The following is a 20490-nucleotide window of genomic DNA, read 5'->3' on the forward strand; positions in this document are numbered from 1 at the left end:
TGGGAATACCAGACCACCTGACCTGCCTCTTGAGAAACCTGTATGCAGGTCAGAAAGCAACAGTTAGAACTGGACATGGAACAACAAACTGGTTCCACATAGGGAAAGGAGTAGGTCAAGGCTGTATATTGTCACCCTGCTTATTTAACTTATACGCAGAGTACATCATGAGAAACGCTGGGCTGGAAGAAGCACAAGCTGGAATCAAGATTGCCAGGAAAAATATCAATAATATAAGATATGCAGATGACACCACCCTTATGGCAGAAAGCGAAGAACTAAACAGCTTCTTGATTAAAGTGAAAGAGGAGAGTGAAAAAGTTGGCTTAACATTCAACATTCAGAAAACGAAGATCATGTCATCTGGTTCCATCATTTCATGGCAAATAGATGGGGAAACAGTGGAAACAGTGACAGACTTTATTTTGGGGGGGAGGCTCCATAATCACTGCAGATGGCGACTGCAGCCATGAAATTAAAAGATGCTTGCTCCTTGGAAGGAAAGTTATGACCAACCTGGACAGCATATTATAAAACAGAGACATCATTACTTTGCCAACAAAGGTCTGTCTAGTCAAAGCTATGGTTTTTCCAGTAGTCATGTATGGATGTGAGAGTTGGTCTGTAAAGAAAGTTGAGCACTGAAGGATTGACGCTTCTGAGCCATGGTGTTGGAGAAAACTCTTGAGAGTCCCTTGGACTCCAAGGAGATCCAACCAGTCCATCGTAAAGGAGATCAGTCCTGGGTGTTCATTGGAAGGACTGATGTTGAAGCTGAAACTCCAAACTTTGGCCACCTGATGCGAACAGCTGACTCATTTGAAAAGACTCTGGTGCTGGGAAAGGTTGAGGGCAGGAGGAGAAGGGGGTGACAGAGGATGAGATGGCTGGATGGCATCATCAACTCGATAGACATGGGTTTAGGTGGACTCCGGGAGTTGGTGATGGACGAAGGCCTGGCGTGCTGCGGGTCATGGAGTCACAAAGAGTTGGACATGACTGACTCACTGAACTGAACTGAACTGAACTGATGAGCTTATCCTTATCCAACAGGCACTGGGAAAGTGGAAATAAGTACTTTTAAACAGTAAGGTGAAAATCCTTGGATGGAAAATAAGCCAGTAATTTGTTTGTTTTCTTTTTGTTGTTTTTCCTTGTCCTAAGGCAATTAAACATATTATAAATAAATCACAGAAATATGTATTAAGTGTTATAGTTCTAAAGCATGGTCCATAAGGACATTCCCTGAGCTGTTCTATTGTGGTATTATGAATTTAATTGAAGACTTTTTTTCCTGGCATGATTTAATTACTTTTCATAGTATTAAATAGATGGGAAAAATACACGCAAAGTGAATAATGCCAGTTTTCCCATTCATTTGTGTAAGATATTAACTGGTTAGTTGTTTGCCAGTGTATTCTAGGAATCAAAAGTGTTTTATAATGATTAGGAAAAAAATTAATGCTACTGAATCTTGTGATTGTTTCTTCCTTTCAAGTCATGGGCCACAGGGATGAGACATCAGGGGACTTTCAGTAGCAGTCAGTCAAAATCACAAAATATATTTATTTCTATTACTCATTTAACAAAAGGTAGCATTTGCTGTAAAATGTTTGATGCTTTTGTGTGTGTACTAAGATACATGTTAGTTGCTCAGTCATGTCGGACTCTGGGACCCCATGGACTGTAACCCGTTAGGATCCTCTGTCCCTGGGATTCTCTGGGCAAGAAGACTGGAGTAAGTTGCCATTTCCTTCTCCAGGGCATCTTCCTGGCCCAGGGACTGAACCTGGGTCTCCTGCATTGCAGGTAGATTCTTTACTGTCTGAGCCACTGGAAGATGTTAGCTAATTCAAGAGCACTGTTGTCTGTGAAGGCCTAGAAGAAACAAAACAAAGAGGAACTAAAGAGCCTGTTGATGAAGGTGAAAGAGGAGAGTGAAAAAGCTGGCTTAAAACTCAACATTCAGAAAACGAAGATCATGGCATCTGGTCCCATCACTTCATGGCAAATAGATGGGGAAGCAATGGAAACAGTGACAGACTTTATTTTCTTGGGCTCCAAAATCACTGTAGATGGTAACTGTAGCCTTGAAATTAAAAGATGCTTGCTCCTTGGAAGAAAAGCAATGAAAAACCTAGACAGCATATTAAAAAGCAGAGACACTATTTTGCCAACAAAGGTCCATATAGTAAAAGCTATGGTTTTTCCAGTAGTCATATATGGTTGTGAGAGTTGGACCATAAAGAGCGCTGAAGAATGGATGCTTTTGAATTGTGGTATTGGAGAAACTCTTGAGGGTCCCTTGGACTGCTAGAATATCACACCAGTCAATCCTAAAGGAAATCAGTCCTAAATATTCATTGGAAGGACTGATGCTGAAGCTGAAGCTCCAGTACTTTGGCCACCTGATTCCAAGAGCCGACTTATTAGAAAATATCCGATGCTGGGAAAGAATGAGGGCAGGAGGAGAAGGGGACAACAGAGGATAAGATGGTTGGATGGTATCACCAACTCAATGGACATGAGTTTGAGCAGGCTCCGGGAGTTGGTGACGGACAGGGAAGCCTACTGTGCTGCAGGCTATGGAGTCACAGTCTCCTGACTGAGTGACTGAACAACAACAATAAGAAGAAACACTACCTTCCTTGGGATAGTTTAGAATTATCAAATGTCTTGATTAGAAGGGATAGGGACCCTTTCTCCTATTAATTTATATTAATTTATAACTTATTTAAGAAGATTGATATTTATGATTTGTATCTAACACAGAAAGAAAAGCTTGTTTTAGTGCAAAGAGATGGGGATTTGATTTCTGGACTTTCCTCTCAATAGTAGTTTGAGATTGACTAAGTCTCAAAATTTTGAGCTTCATCTTTAAAATGGAGATATCTTTTCTACCTTCATTCCTGGTAACTATGAAGACCAAAGGGGAAATCTGTATAATGATAACATGAACATTAGAAAGCATTATTTGAATATGAGATATATTAACTCATATTATTTTCATATACTGTAGATTACATAATAAAATTTACATCTTTCCTGGTAAAGGATGTAGGTGAGATTTGATTTACCGCTGAGAGCATGTAGAGTTACATAAAACTCCATGATTTTTTTCTTTTTGATTTTTATGATCTTAACATTTTTTAATCTACTCACATAGGCTTTTCCCTTTAGATTAAATAATAGCCACACTAAAAATCAGTTTTCATGTATTCTTTACATCACACCTGTTATATGTCCACATACTTGTCTTTTAAACAAAATTTAATTATGACAGAATTGTTCAGAAATGATGATCTGAGTTAAAGGTTTAAGAAGCACATGAGAGAACAGGTCTGTAATTGCCAGTTTCTAGTGCTTGTCCCAAATTTTCAGATGCTTACATTTTTCCTGAGTATTTCAGCTATTGTGTGAGATGTATTATTCACTACAATGTGTAATTTTTAGTGAATAAAGCAGCACAGACCAGTAGATGGCTAAATTCAGTATAGTTCAGACTTACTTGATAAGAGGATGGCTCTCAAAATCTACGAAGAGCCTTTGTTGAATTCTTTCTATCATATATACATTTGTTGTTGTTGTTTAGTTGCTAAGTTGTGTTTGACTCTGTGGCCCCATGGACTGTAGCCCACCAGGCTCCTCTGTCCAGGGGATTTCCCAGGCAAGAATGCTGGACTGAGTTACCATTTCCTTCTCCAGGGAATCTTCCCCACCCAGGGATCAAATCCATATCTCTTGTATTGGCAGGTGGATTCTTTACCGCTGAACCCCCAGGGAAGCCCCCGTTCATATGTTATTGGCCCATAATATACTGTAGCCAATTTTGAACTTGGAAATAAACTAATTTAAGTCATAGCTCATAATGGAGAGTTCAATTACAGTTATTTCTTTTTTTATTTACAAAACTTTTGATTTTCTTGTAAGAAATATTCATGGCATGAAGCTTCTGCATGAGTAGATGTCTAGAAATGAATCATCTCCATCATTATCATCATCACCACCATCCAGGTTTTAAAAGGAACCAGTGTTTTTGTCCTCAAATAGTAAATATTGTCCTCGAATGTTTAATTCTAAAAAAAGTTTTGCTAGAACCTGTATAGTAATCTTCTATCTTCAGAGAAAACACATGGAGGCTTACTCTGCTAGGACATTATAGAATGAATACAGTAGCTGAAAGTGACAAACTAGTCACTGGAAAGAATTCCTGAGACCCAATTTCTATTTGAATATGAGTAATTGTGCCTTTTACATATATAAAGGACTTTGGCAGTCTAATAATGGCAATTTGGAGCTATTTAAAGTAGTTCCAATCGAAAGTAGCTCCATCGAAAGTAAGATGGCAAAAGTGTCCCTTTTAGGATACAAAAGATAAAAGACACAAAGCATGGCTCTCTGAAAACAATTAGAACTTAGGCATTGATAATGTTTAAAAAATTATGTGTAAGTGGCATTCATTGTATAATGCACAAATAAACTTTTATATAGAATATACACCTTTATTTTAGTATTTTAGGCATGTGGGTTAATTGTTGGGTTTAGGGTAACTTAAGCTACACCGTACAGAATAGTATTAAGAGCCTACTTTTCAAAATGAGATGATTGGCATCTCATATCTCATTTGGTTAATTCATTACTCAAGTTATGTTCTTTTCCCTTCAAAAAGAAAACCATAATGATATTTTGTATTTCAGTGTAATAATGCTTCAGGGAAATGATGTGTGTGTGTGTGTGTGTTTTATTTGCTTTTCTTTTATGTCATTTGGGAGGAAGCTAAGCATTAATGATGTTACGGCTATTTTTAACACTAATAGCCCTTTTAACCTATAATGCTAGCGATATTCAATAGAAGCTTATTCATGGATATATTTTGTATAGGAAAAACATAGATTTAAATATGCAAACTTATGTGGCAAAGCTTTATCATCTGACCATTCCCAGATCTCATTGGTATTGTTTTATTTTACAGATTTTTCCTTTTTACCAGGCTAGTCACTTCTGGTTCTGTACCTGCATATACTCTTACAGAAGTTAATTACAACCATTGGTCAAGAACCCTTTGACTTAATATTTTCATGGCAAGAAAAGGAATAGAGTAATGATTGTATATCTTAACTGAAACTGAACCATAAGTGATCTGGCTGAAGGCCCTCATATATAATTTTTCAGGCTTCCAGATAAAGAACAATTGTAAAATTAAATCAATTTTATTTACTTCCAGACCATATGGATGAGCGGACAGTATGCAATGGAATATCCCCTGAAAAAGATGTAGATGGATTTCATATTATTAACATTGGAAGACTGTGTCTTGATCAGCATTCCCTCATACCTGCCACTGCTAGTGCTGTTTGGGAAATCATCAGAAGAACAGGTTGGTCTATGGGACATAGGTGCTAAGTGCCACATGAGCATTTGTGCATTGCCTTGATGGAAAGGATGAAAGAAGATAGGCCATTAAACTTCAGTCTACAGAAATAGATAAAGTTATAGAAATTGAATAATAATCTGAAATAAGATAAAAGAAGAACTGGTACCAGGTTACAAGTAACTGCTGTTTCAGCTCTCAGGGTGTGCATTTTCCAAATAATCAATTTATCTCCCTACTTTAAAACTAAAAACTTAAGGTATTTTGATATACATTTTTCAAAATGTGTTATGTTTTTCCTTACCTTTAAAAATAAAACGTGCTGAACATTTGAGCCATCTCTGATGACCTAGGTTTTCATTGTAGACGCTTGCCCTTGAATTGTGCTCTAAATAAAATAATACTCTCAAAGACCCTCGAACAGGCAGGTGATGGTTCCCTTGCCTCATCACTGTCACATTTCTGGCAGCATCTCCTCATCCCAATCTGTTCTTTTCTAACTGAGAAAGAGAACTTTCAAGGGAAAGCAGATCCTAGAATTATATTCATAGGATTTTAATAGTTATAAAACTTTAATTCTAATTTTTTCATTTTACTTATGAATAAACTATGCCCCAAAGAAGTTAAGTGTATGAAATCTGTAAGCTTTACCTTTTAGATCTTTCTAAATCCGTACATTTAGTGCTTCTCTCCTGTGAAGTAAACCGCATAAATTTTATGAAAAATACTTTTTCCCACTTCATTTTGTTCTAAATTTGGTCAAAGTTTGGTTGCCAGTTAATCTTGACATTGTTGTACCTTGCCTGTTTTATGATAAATAGTTAATATATTTTAAGTCTTCACACATCTACCTCTTCATGTGAATTTTAATGTTTAAAATAATTTAATGACAACTTGAAAATGTTTATGGTTTTTTTTTAATGAGGATATAATGAGAGGGAAAGTGACAAAACCGAAAAATATAAAAAGAAATATTTTTAAATAATGAATGTTGGAACATTATAGACAATTCACAAAATAATTCAAATTTAATCAGAGGTTTTTAAAGAATATCTCAGTTAGCTGTTCAGATGATTACTTTGCTTCTTGTTGTTTATTCTTCATTTAAATCAAACTCTGTGTTTTAAGGAATTGAAACATTTGGAAAAAATGTTGTTGTGGCTGGAAGATCCAAGAATGTAGGGATGCCCATTGCCATGCTCTTACACACAGATGGAGAACACGAACGGCCAGGAGGTAGGTGCCACTTGGAGATTCTATGCACTCTTGTTAATACAATCTTCTTACTTCCTAAGCTCTTCAAATAAAAATGTGTTTGGAAATGTGATTTAGCATGTTTGTGGGCTTAATGCAATAAAGGTTTCCCTTATTCTTCATCTAATGACATGTGTGCACACGTGCTCAGTTAACCAGTCATATCTGATTCTTTGTGACCCCATGGACTGTAGCCTGCTGGGCTCCTCTGCCCATGGAATTTTCCAGGCAAGAATACTAGAGTGGGTTGCCACTTCCTACTCCATCTAATGACATGAGTGCCTTGATAATGTATGAAAGAATTGCTAGAAATATGTGGCCCATTTGTTCTTATTTTTTTTCTTTTGGCTATATGTACTTCTTTCATATCCTTAAACATACAGAGATTATGGAGAATCATATGGAGATGCTTTAAAAAACGAGGAATAAAACTACCATGTGACCCAGAAATCCCACTCCTGAGCATATAGCCTGAGAAAACCACAATTAAAAAAGACACATATATCCCAGTGTTCATTGCAACACTATTTGCAATAGCTAGGACATGGAGGCAACCTAGATATCTGCTGCTGCTGCTGCTGCTGCTGCTGCTGCTAAGTCGCTTCAGTCGTGTCCAACTCTGTGCGATCTAGATATCTATCCACAGATAAATGGGCAACCTAGATATCTATCCACAGATAAATGGATAAAGAAGTTGTGGTACATATATACAGTGGAATATCACTAGCCATAAAAAAGAATGCATTTAGTCTGTACTAGTGAGGTGGATAAACCTAGGGCCATTATGCAGAGTGAAGTGAGAAAGAGAAAAACACGTATCATACATTAACACATATATATGGAATCTAGAAAAATAGTACTAATGAACCTATTGGCAGGGTAGGAATATAGATGCAGATGTAGAGGAAACTTGTGGACACAGCAGGGGACGGAACGAGCAGGACAAATTGAGAGAGTAGCATTGCAATATATACACTACATGTGTAAAATAGATAATCAGCGGGCAGTTGCTGTGTAGCACAGGGATCTCACCTTGTGCTCTGTGACGACCTAGGGGAGTGAGATGGGGATGGGTGCTAGAGAGGCTCAAGAAGGAGGAAATATATGTATATTTATGACTGGTTCACATTGTTGTACAGTAGCAACCAACACAACATTGTAAAGCAAGTATTCTCCAATTAAAAATAAAAAATTAAAATATTAAAAAAAGAAAGGTGAAAAAACTAGATACATACTAGATGCATAAATATCACATGTTGATAGGTATCTGTATACCCATGTACACCATCTCACTAAAACATACCACCAATGCATGGCTATAAGATTTTTTTAAACATTGTCATGTTGGTGAATTCCAGTTTCCTGTTCTAACATTTTCAAATACAGTTGACTCTTGAACAGCACAGATTTGAACTGCACAAGTCCATTTATGTTTTTTTCACTAAACATTTACATGCTACAGTACTGTACAATCTGTGGTTAGTTGAATCAGTGAATATGGAACCATGAATACAGTGGCTGACTATAAAGTTATAGGTGGATTCTCAACTGAACAGAGGTTGGGTGTTCTAAACTTCCACATTGTTCAAGGGTCAACTATACTAATTTTATGACCTTGGTTGACATAATGCGTGTGAAATATTTTTTTAAACCATGAAGCCCAATGGAAAAACAAGCCCAATGATAACATATCACTTATGCAAAATGAATTATGAGAGTTAAATATTGTTTTTCCTTCCTGAGATTAAGGACTTAAATATTACCAGATCAAAACGTGTATGAGAATCAAAGTTATCTTGGGCCTGATAGTGGCTCAAAGTCACTTTAAAAAGCCTTAGTTTTGGATTTCCCCAGTGGTCCAGTGGTTAAGAATTCGCCTGCCAATGCAGGGGACATAGGTTCAATCCCTGGTCTAGGAAGATTGCACGTACCCCAGAGCAACTAAACCTGTGCCCCACAATTACTGTGCCTGCGTGCCTAGAGCCTGTACTGGGCAAAAAGAAAAACCACTGCAATGAGAAGCCTGTGCACCACAACAAAGAGTAGCCCCTGCTTACCACAACTAGAGAAAGCCTATGCAGCAAGGAAGACCCAGCACAGGCAAAAGTTAATTAATTAAATATTTTAAAAGTCTTAGTTTTGAAGAGCTGTTCAAAAGACCAAATCTGGTAGTATGAACTCTGTAGATGGTAGCCTACAAAGAGATGTAGTGTAGATGTGTCTTTAGCTTAATTATTCACTTCTAACATAGTCTGTTAGTGCTCATCTATGTATCTCTTAGGATGTAATAATGATATTGACTCATATTTGCCTTTATTTAATAGTTTCTGTTAAGCAAGGTAAAAGAACCAGAAAGATTTATCTAAGTATACCATTTTTGTTGGAAGATTTTGACCAAGAGTCACTCGGCAGGTTTTTCTTCATTTTCAACATATTGTTATCTTATTTCATCAGTAACATATCAAGCAACATTATGCAACTTCATTATTTGCACAGCACTTTCTCATGAACTATCTTATTTTGTTCTCAATAATTCTGAAATATATTCATATTCACATTTTGTAGCTAAAGGAAATGAGCTTTAGAAACTTCAGTAACTTAGCCAAGGCCATTCAAGGAAACAGTGTACAGAGCTGGGGGCTGGGTGCTGACTGTCTGGTTAGGAGGATCATTTTGAAGTCAGACCCCTCTCCCACCAAGCCCTGTATCCTTGGACAAGTCATTTAATCTGTGTAAGCCTCCACTGCCCTCATTTGTATCTTTTTTGCTGGGTTATCGTAAAAACTGAATTAGATTTGAATGTGAAGCACTACTCACAGTGCCTGAGACAGTAAGTTAAGCCCTTGGTACATGTGAACCATGGCTATTGCTATTATTTCTATTATTATGCTTAAGGCAATAATCTGTGGCCGTACAGATGAAAAAGTTTAGAGTAACATAATCCAAGGTTAATGATGAATTTTTAACCTTCATTTGAAATTTTATTTTCTTTTTGAGGTGGGTTTTCTGTTTGCTTTTATTTGGATGAAATCTAATCTTTGTTGTAATAATTTGCATAAATGTAGAATTTATAAAGTTTATAAACTATTAGAAATATGATTTATAATATTCCAAATTATACTTTATATTATTAACATATTGTGTGCTAATTTCTTGATAGATTTCAATTTTGAATTATTTGTCTATAAAATACCTAAGTCTAAGAAAGTCAATTTCCCTCCTCTTTATGCAATTTAAAAGTAGATTTTCCTATGTCATAAAACACATTGACTTTATAAATATTCTGTACTTTGTTTTGTAAGATATGTTCACTTGAATGCATGTTAAAAATTGAATAAAAGCAGAATTAGATATAGTACTGGTTACTTACATGCCAGGTGGTTAAATTTGCATTTTTATAGTGGCATCTAGGTGCCATTTATAATTACAGTATCTGAAAGGTAATATATTGTAACTGATATTGGTCAATTTACAACATGGGTAGTGTTTAATAATCTCATGCACATTTAATAGGAATATGGTGACATGTATGTTTAGTATAATGAATTGTTGAGAGCTGCTCACTGAAAACCTGGAATCTGTGGGAAAGATAATATTTCAAATATCCATGTCTGTTATAGCAGTGATTACGTGGAGTGACTGCATGTGCATTGTTAGCTAGTGGAGATAATGAAGGATGATTAACTGGGCAAATTCCTATCAATAGACCTTGTTCTGATGACACTCACAATGCTGAGCATCAGCTCACGCTGTATTTCTTTGCCAGAAAAGATTCAAAGCCCTAATGATTCATTTGTGTTTTAAAGCCAAAGATAATCACACTAGAAGACGTATGGCGAGGTTGTGGTACTATCGCAGTGGCGTTAGTGCTGGGATTTTGTAAAAGAGCATTATGGAAGATTTTGCTTAGAGTCCTATGCACTCAGGGATATTCTTGATTTCATTTGTGCAATATGCATTCAGTACATATTCTCACTGAAACACTAGGGTTGGGGGTGGTTCAGTTCAGTTCAGTTGCTCAGTCGTGTCCGACTCTTTGCGACCCCATGAATCACAGCACACCAGGCCTCCCTGTCCATCACCAACTCCCGGAGTTCACTCAGACTCACGTCCATCAAGTCAGTGATGCCATCCAGCCACCTCATCCTCTGCCGTCCCCTTCTCCTCCTGCCCCCAATTCCTCCCAGCATCAGAGTCTTTTCCAATGAGTCAACTCTTCTCATGAGGTGTCCAAAGTACTGGAGTTTCAGCTTTAGCATCATTCCTTCCAAAGAAATCCCAGGGCTGACCTCCTTCAGAATGGACTGGTTGGATCTCCTTGCAGTCCAAGGGACTCTCAAGAGTCTTCTCCAACACCACAGTTCAAAACCATCAATTCTTCGGCACTCAGCCTTCTTCACAGTCCAACTCTCACATCCATACATGACCACAGGAAACACCATAGCCTTGACTAGATGGACCTTAGTCGGCAAAGTAATGTCTCTGCTTTTGAATATGCTATCTAGGTTGGTCATAACTTTTCTTCCAAGGAGTAAGCGTCTTTTAATTTCATGGCTGCAATCACCATCTTCAGTGATTTTGGAGCCCCCCAAAATAAAGTCAGCCACTGTTTCCACTGTTTCCCCATTTATTTCCCATGAAGTGATGGGACCAGATGCCATGATCTTCGCTTTCTGAATGTTGAGCTTTAAGCCACTTTTTAACTCTCCACTTTCACTTTCATCAAGAGGCTTTTGAGTTCCTCTTCACTTTCTGCCATAAGGGTGGGGTCATCTGCATATCTGAGGTTATTGATATTTCTCCTGGCAATCTTGATTCCAGCTTGTGCTTCTTCCAGTCCAGCGTTTCTCATGATGTACTCTGCACAGAAGTTAAATAAGCAGAGTGACAATATACAGCCTTGATGTACTCCTTTTCTTATTTGGAACCAGTCTGTTGTTCCATGTCCAGTTCTAACTGTTGCTTCCTGACCTGCATACAGATTTCTCAAGAGGCAGGTCAGGTGGTCTGGTATTCCCATCTCTTTCAGAATTTTCCACAGTTTGTTGTGATCCACACAGTCAAAGGCTTTGGCATAGTCAATAAAGCAGAAATAGATGTTTTTCTGGAACTGTCTTGCTTTTTCCATGATCCAGCAGATGTTGGCAATTTGATCTCTGGTTCCTCTGCCTTTTCTAAAACCAGCTTGAACATCAGGAAGTTCACGGTTCACGTATTGCTGAAGCCTGTCTTGGAGAATTTTGAGCATTACTTTACTAGCATGTGAGATGAGTGCAATTGTGCAGTAGTTTGAGCATTCTTTGGCATTGCCTGTCGGGGGTGGCAGAGTGTTGAAAAAGACTTGGGTAGCACTAGTGGTAAAGAAACTGCGCCAGTGCAGGAGACATAAGAAACCTGGGTTTGATCCCTGGTTTGGAAGATTCCCTGGAGAAGAGAATGGCTACCACTCTAGTATTCTTGCCTGGAGGATCCCATGGACAGAGGAGCCTGGAGGGCTACAGTCCATGGGCTGGCAAAGAATTGGACAATACTGAAGCAACTGAGCACACCCCTCTCTCCAGAAGATGAGAGGTTGCATCTTCAGGATGCATCTTAAAGCTCGGGTTCCTCATTGAAATTCAGCTTTTGCACTCAAGTTTCCCATCTGCTGCAAATTCTATATATCAGGTACATTTTTTTTTTAATTCAAGGAATATCCTATCTAAATTGAAAAACCTCAAGATATTTTGTTAGTGGAATGCCTTGCCTTTGTGAAAATTGGCTCCAGTTGTGAAAAATGAACATTTTTGCCACCTTGGAAGAATCATCTCTCACCTTCAGGAGGGGCCTTCAGGTGATAATACAGGAGTGGATGTTTCAGGCAGTGCAATGTGATATGAGTGCTATGTGTGATTAAGCTCAGCCCAATGCTAGGTTGGGCTGGTGCCCTCCAATTTCAAAGAGAGGAGCCAAAAAGGAATGCCTGGGAGAGGAGTCACGCAAAGCAATCACAAAGTCTCAGTTATGAGACTGAGATTCTTGGTTTTGTTGCCAGGGGAGTGAGGTGGACTTTTGCTGCCTCTGTGGAATGAACCATTGTCAAACTGGGACAGGGGGACACCAGGCGTATAGTCTTTATTCCTCCCATCCCACTGTTCCTAAGGTAGAAGTACTCACGGTAGGATATTGAGGATATTATGTCTTGTAATGCCTCCATGTTGAGTTGACTTCACTGCATTATAGCTTTGAGTTTGCTTAGTGGAAAGCAATAGCAAAGAACAAATGCTTGTTGCAGTCTCATTTTCTGTGTTGAATAGTAGGAGTACTGTTTCATTTTCTTCAGCCAGCTAGTATCTGGAAAGCACTGTACTTGGAAAAATACCACATATCCTTATATCGGACAGCTGGAACTATTAGTTACACTCAGGCAGCTGGAACTATTAGTTACATTGTTGAAACTAACACTAAATGCTATATAAAAAAATGAAATGAAGTTCAAATCCTTTTCTTTCCCTTTCATTTTCTCTCTTTCATCCTGACCTCAGAGTACCAGGCATTTGTTTAATTAGCAGCACAAAGCATCCCTTTTCTGATGTCTATAAACCCAGTAATTCAAAGCATGACTTGTAAAGATGTTGTGTTCTGCTCCACCAGCATTTTCAGCTATTTCTCCCATCAAGTCCCCTTTGGTACCTTCTGCTGAAGCTTCTTAGAACTACATATTATTCCCCAAACACACCACCTCTTCCAAGCCGCCTTTCCATTACATACCCTGTTCCCTAGGCAGGGAATGCTGCTTCTCATCCCTCACTTGGTGTCCTCTCACCTTCCACCCATCTTTCATGATGTGCACAAAATCTAACTCTTAAATGTTATCTATGCTGCCATCACAATACTAATTCTGTTACATCTTGATTGTCTACCTATTCCCCTTTTCTACACATGCATAGTAAACATGAGCTGCTTAAGGACAAATATTTTGTCTTGGGCTTTTTCTATCTCTGAAATTTAGCACTGAGATTGGTATGTAGTAATGCAACTAGTCAGCGAATCAATAACAGTTTATTAGTGTCCCCTATTAGCACCAAAGAATTGATGCTTTTGAATTGTGATGCTGGAGATGATTCTCTAGAGTCCCCTTGGACTGGAAGGAAATCAAACCAGTCAATCCTAAAGGAAATCAACCCTGAATACTCATTGCAAGGACTGATGCTGAAGCCAAAGCTCCAATACTTTGGCCAGCTGATGCCTTTGCATCATTGGAAAAGATGCAACTCTTTGGAAAGGATCCTAATGCTAGGAAAGGTTGAAGGCAAAAGGAGAAGAAGGCAGCAGAGGATGAAGTGGTTAGATAGCATCACTGACTCAATGGACATGAGCTTGAGCAGACTCCGTGAGCTAGTGAAGGACAAGGGAGCATGGCATGCTGGAGTCGACAAGATCCCAAACAGTCAAACACAGTTAGTGACTGAACAACAACATAAGCCTATATTATAGAAAATAAGACTGCAGGCTAGGGATTTAAAATAGAATATTGCTATTCATTGAGGGGAAAAAAATTCCCTGTATAGTGAGGAGGAGGGAGAAAAGTAGCTAGGTGCCTACTACACACTAACTCCTTCATATTTTAACATTATAGACATTTATATATATAAGCATAACTTATGACACCCCTTCCCCCAAGAATCAGATCATAGGAGAGGAGAATGCCTCATGACAATCAGGAGGAGACCTAAGTATACTGGGAAGAGAAGGGAGTTATTAACAATAGCATTAATTGAAAGAGGTCACAGCATTTTTCCAGTAAAACATTTTAAATTTATCATTTTGTTTAGACTTTTTTTTTTCTTATGCTACTGACATGTAGCCCTTCTTACAGAGGGGCTGATACCTTTCTCACTCAGTATGCACAATATGATAGTGAATAAATCATATTCTTGAGCTCACAGTTCAGTAGGAAAGGCAATCACTAAACAATCAGGTAATAATGATTAATCATAATTGTGCAAAGTGCTGCAAAAGAGAGAAGCTTTCTATAATAAAAGCTTAAGGAATGGATGATTTCTAACTGTACTTCTGCATGAAGGTTATACGTATTTATGTCTATCTTCTGTTACTGTTGCAATGGAATATTTTTAATAGTCTACCTTCTGTCACTACTCTTCATTTCAGACTAAAAAGTCCCACCTCAGGGACAAAAACAAAAATATATACTACTTAAAGTTATTAAAAATTTATAAAATACTAGAGGAAAAGGTTCATTTGACAGAAAATAAATAATTCATACCATAATGGTAAATTATGATTTGATGATTTTTTAAAAACAAGTCAATGCCATGAAATTATTTTATGTATAAAATAAGAACATCAGATAGAACTTCCTCAAACAGGCCTCTCTGAAAATCTCTCCTACTCCCTCACACACAGCTCTATAGACACACTAAAGAACTTTTCCTTTACAACATTTATCAGTTTGTAATTATTATTTATTTGTAACATTATTGACTAATGTTCATTATATTTACTGGACTGTTAACTCCACAAGAGCAAAAACCAGATTTCTTTATCTTCCCATTTTATTTCCAGAATCTATTAATAGCACAATATTTCTCCAAAAATTCTTTGTTCAATAAATGAATGAAAAGATTACTTTATTTTGTAGACCATGAGTATCACAAAGGTTTTAACACAGCTATTCACAAACTGTAGTCTTAGAAGGCCTGATGTACCACAAGATTTTAAATGGTTCTGAGGCTAACCATGAAAGGCCAAAAAGTGGGCAATGGCCCAATTCCTGGAAATCCCTGCCTCTTCCCCCAAAATAATCAGGGAATAACTGAAATAATCGGGGAATAATTAGAATAATAGTTGGAATAATAATGAGTTGGAATGATCTTCCCACTCATTTGCCTATGAAATTACTCAGCCCATAAAAAGTTGCCACCCCATATTTTGGGTGCTCTGACCTTCTGAGATGGCCCACACTCTGTCTATGGAGTGTGTTTCTTTCTAAATAAATCCATTTCTTACCTAAAGAAAAAAAAAAGAGTATTTTAAATGGGTTTGCGAGAGATCTGGTTTCGATCCCTGGGTTGGGAAGATCCCCTGGTAACCCACTCCAGTGTTCTTGCCAGGAGAATTCCTTGAACTGAGGAGCCTGGCAGGCTATAGTCCATGGGGTCACAAAGAGTCAGACACAACTGAGAGACTGACGCTGGTTGCTGGCTAATTTTTTTTTGAAGGGACAAAAATTAGTCAAATAAGTCTGGGAAATCTGCGTTAAACAAAATCAAACATATATCTCGACTGTGAATATAGTCATATAATATAGCCTTTAATATAGTGAGCATTGTGAAACTCTGAGAGAGTAAAAGTCTTTGGTATTTGACCCTGGAAGTTGTTTTTCTGAAACAATATAAATCTATATATGTATATTTATATACATCCTGGAATGCAGAGTCAATTGGGCCTTAGGAAACATCACTACAAACAAAGCTAGTGGAGGTGATAGAATTCCAGTTTAGCTACTTCACATCCTAAAAGATGATGCTGTGAAAGTGCTGCACTCAATATGCCAGCAAATTTTGAAAACTCAGCAGTGGCCACAGGACTGGAAAATGTCAGTTTCATTCCAATCCCAAAGAAAGGCAATGCCAAACAATGCTCAAACTACTGTACAATTGCTCTCATCTCACACGCTAGCAAAGTAATGCTCAAAATTCTCCAAGCCAGGCTTCAACAGTATGTGAACCGTGAAATTCCATATGTTCAAGCTACATTTAGAAAAGGCAGAGGAACCAGAGATCAAATTGCCAACATTCATTGGATCATCGAAAAAGCAAGAGAGTTCCAGAAAAACATCTACTTCTGCTTTATTGAATGTCCCAACGCCTTTGACTGTGTGGATCACAACAAACTGTGGAAAATTCTGAAAGAGATGGGAATACCAGACCACCTGACCTGCCTCCTGGGAAATCTGTATGCAGGTCAAGAAGCAACAGTTACAACTAGACATGAGCAACAGACTGGTTCCAAATCAAGAAAGGAGTACGTCAAGGATGTATATTGTCACCCTGCTTAACTTACATGCAGAATACATCATGGGAAATGCTGGGCTGGATGAAGCGCAAGCTGGAATCGAGATTGCCGGGAGAAATATCAATAACCTCAGATATGCAGATGACACCACCATTATGGCAGAAAGCAAAGAAGAGCTAAAGAGCCCCTTGATAAACATGAAAGAGGAGAGTGAAAAAGTTGGCTTAAAGCTCAACATTCAGAAAACTAACATCATGGCATCCAGTCCAGTCACTTAATGACAAATAGATGGGGAAACAGTGAAAACAGAGACTTTATTTTGGGGGGCTCCAAAATCACTGCAGATGGTGACTGCAGCCATCAAATTAAAATATGCTTGCTCCTTGGAATAAAAGCTATGATCAACCTAGACAGGATGTTGAAAAGCAGAGACCTCACTTTGCCAACAAAGGTCCATCTAGTCAAAGTTAGGGTTTTTCTAGTAGTCGTTTATGGATGTGAGAATTGGAGTATAAAGAAAGCTGAGCACCGAATAATTGATACTTTTGAACTGTGGTGTTGGAGAACACGCTTGAGAGTCCCTTGGACTACAAGGAGATCCAACTAGTCTTTCCTCAAGGAGATCAGTCCAGAATATTCATCAGAAGGACTGTGTTGAAGCTGAAACTTGAATATTTTGGCCACCTGATGCGAAGAACTGAATCACTAAAAAGACTCTGATGCTGGGAAAGATTGAAGGCGGGAGGAGAAGGGGATGACAGAGGATGAGATGGTTGGATGGCATCACTGACTCGATGGACATGAATTTGAGTAAGCTCTGGGAGTTGGTGATAGACAGGGAGGCCTGGCGTGCTGCAGTCCATGGGGTCGCAGAGTTGGACACGACTGAGTAACTGAGCTGAACTGAACTGAATGTATATTTATAGTTGCCATATTTGTATCTATATATTTGCTATATATGTACTGATATACCCCAGAGATCTAGCCTTTTTCCACACAGAGGATGAATAGGGCAATAAGCAGGATGTTCTTCAAGATGTCTGCATTTTTCACTCTCAATTTCAGGACCTTGAGAAAACTTATTTAGCATTAGTCTATGGTCAATGGCAACCCACTCCAGTACTCTTGCCGGGAAGGTCCCATGGATGGAGGAGCCTGGTGGGCTGCAGTCCATGGGATCGCTAGGAGTTGGACACGACTTCACTTTAACTTTTCACTTTGATGCATAGGAGAAGGAAATGGCAACCCACTCCAGTATTCTTGCCTGGAGAATCCCAGGGACGGGAGACTGGGTGGGCTGCCGTCTGTGGGGTCGCACAGAGTCGGACACGACTGAAGTGACTTAGCAGCAGCAGCAGCATGATCTTTTAAGGCTTTCCTGGTAGCTCAGATGATAAAGAACCTGCCTACAAGGCAGGAGACCCAGGTTTGATCCCTAGGTTGTGGTGTCCCCTGGAGAAAGATATGGCAATTCACTCCAGTATTCTTCCCCAGAGCATTCCATGGACAGAGGGGCCTGGCAGGCTACAGTCTTTGGGGTCACAAAGAGTTGGACATTTCTGAGTGACCAACACTATGCCCTTATAAGCAAGTTTGCAAAAGCAGACATTGTAGTAAGATTCCTGTTTATTTTCATCTGTTATTCTTGGAAGAAAGAAAATAAATGCAAAAATTATATAAAGCTTTAACAAATAGACCTCATAAACACAACTCCCAGCCAAAACAACTAGAAAGCAAAGGGTAACACTTTGGCTTCTGCTAACACTTAGCCTTTGTCCCATGACTGAGTTGGCTACCTCATTTTGGCTAGGATTTTGGAGGGTCTGGTTGCTTTTTTTTTTGTTTTTAATAGTTTAAAATCTGTTTCACAGTCAGGAATACTACCATCAATCCTGACCTGGCAGCTTGGTAGCATGAGGAATTTGGTCACCTGGGGAACTGATTCATGTGGATGATTTAACAAATTTTATCCCTATTAATAGGAAAATAAACCCAAAAATATGACTCCAAAGCCAATATTTTCATTTGTAACCAGCAACTTGTTCTCCCCATAGTTGCAATCTTGACAAGTAAAGTTGGACTCCTGGAGCAGGAGAGCCTAGTGTTAATGAGACTAGGTGCTCTGATCATATTGCCTGAGTGCACCCTGTGTTCCTGTATTTCCCTGAAACTCAGTGTTCAGTTCATATTAGCTATTATAGTGTACTTGCTCTAAAAAGTATTTAAAGTGGTCCACAACAATATGCAAAGCACAATGCAAATGAGAAATAGTTAAGAAAAAGGAGAAATAAGACCTGAAACTAAAATGGAGTTATGAATAAAGACTACTATTTAAAATAGGCATATCATTAAATCTTCATGGATATTTTCCCTTGCCAAGCACACTGCGGTTTATATACTGTCACTAAATATATGTTTGGTGAATTTAATTGGGTCTAAACTACGCTTTTTGTATTAGGGTCAGTAATTTCATTCTGTGAGCTTTTTAGCAGGAAAACAAAATGACTAGTTACCCAATTAAGTGTCTTTAGGATTAAAAATAAACACATGCTCAGAATAAATAAAACATACTTTGCATTTTCTGATATTAAAACCAAAGAGTAATTTCTCCTAAATTCCTTATAAGCAGGGAACTATGAATGGACTGAGTAATATTCATAATGCTTTTTAATTTAATGAAATGGTCATATTTTATAGAGTTATTTCTTTCATTGTTTAGCTTAGGTCAGAGCTACCACTGGCATGTATTTCTCTGATCTCACTCATACATTTCTTCTGATTCTCAGTTTCTGAGTCATTCTCTTCTTCCCAACTTCTAAACCAGTGTTCTCAACCTTAGCTGTCCACTAGTATCATCAGAGGGCTTTTAAAAATGTAGCCACCTGAACCCAATGTAGAATAATTATATCAGAGTCTTTGTGAGGAGGATCTGAATATCAGCATTTTTTATAAGCTTCATAGAAGAATCTAACAGAATGATAGTAATTGAGAATGAAGCTCAAAACATTGGAATGAGTCCAGGACTTCACTTCCTATTCCAGAGTCATTCTGTAGGCACTTTTTTCCCAGCCTCATAGCTTCATTTTTTAATGTTTTAAATTAATTTTTATTATAGTATAATTGCTTTACAGTGTGTTAGTTTCTGCTGTACAGAAAAGTGGATCAGCTATATGGTTATATGTGTCCCCTCTTTTTTGGATTCCTTCCCACTTAGCTTACCACAGAGCCTTGGGTAAAGCTTCTTGTGCCATACAGTAGGTTTTCATTAGTTATCTATTTTATACCTAGTATCAATAGTACATATATGTGTCAATCTCCCAATTTCCCAATTCATCCCACCCTCCCCCTACTTTGGCATCCATATGTTTGTTCTCTATTTCTGTGTTTTTATTTATACTTGCAAATAAGCTCATCTATACCATTTTTCTAGATTCCACATATATGCATTAATATATGATGTTTGTTTTTCTTTTTCTGACTTATTTCACTCTGCGAGACAGCCTCTAAGTCCATCCATGTCTCTGCAAATACCATCCTCATAACTTTAAATCCACCTGTATCACCCCTATGCTCTACAGCCATGTAACCACTGTCCACTTGAAAACTCCACTTGGATGGTCCACAGGGATCTCAAAATTACCAAATACAAACGTTCACTCTTAATTTTACTCCCCATAGTCCTCATCATCTTAGTAAATGTCACCATCGATTCACCTAGTTGTTCAAGCCATCCTTGACTTCTCTCTCTCACATTCCCTATCTTATCCATTAGCAACCTGTGCAAAACATACTTATGATCTTATCACATTCAATAGTGAGACCCGAGGTCAGTAAGCAATTATCTCACA

At 38.1% G+C, this 20490-nt stretch overlaps 1 protein-coding gene across 11 annotated transcripts in view; it reads left to right on the forward strand.

Moving 5' to 3' along the window:
* MTHFD2L (methylenetetrahydrofolate dehydrogenase (NADP+ dependent) 2 like) overlaps positions 1 to 20490 on the forward strand; it is a 142576-nt gene that overhangs the window by 38098 nt on the left and 83988 nt on the right. For all 11 annotated transcript variants that reach the window (XR_011257801.1, XR_011257802.1, XM_069594367.1 and 8 more), the window contains 2 exons: positions 5225 to 5377; positions 6500 to 6607. Coding sequence is in view for 9 of the 11 variants with exons in the window: in XM_069594367.1 (XP_069450468.1) it covers positions 5225 to 5377; positions 6500 to 6607 (261 nt within the window). In the remaining 2 variants the exon portion in view is untranslated. The remainder of the gene's footprint in view (positions 1 to 5224; positions 5378 to 6499; positions 6608 to 20490) is intronic.

The sequence above is a fragment of the Ovis canadensis genome, chromosome 6 (genome assembly GCF_042477335.2).
Source record: "Ovis canadensis isolate MfBH-ARS-UI-01 breed Bighorn chromosome 6, ARS-UI_OviCan_v2, whole genome shotgun sequence".
Classification (NCBI taxonomy): Eukaryota; Metazoa; Chordata; class Mammalia; order Artiodactyla; family Bovidae; genus Ovis; species Ovis canadensis.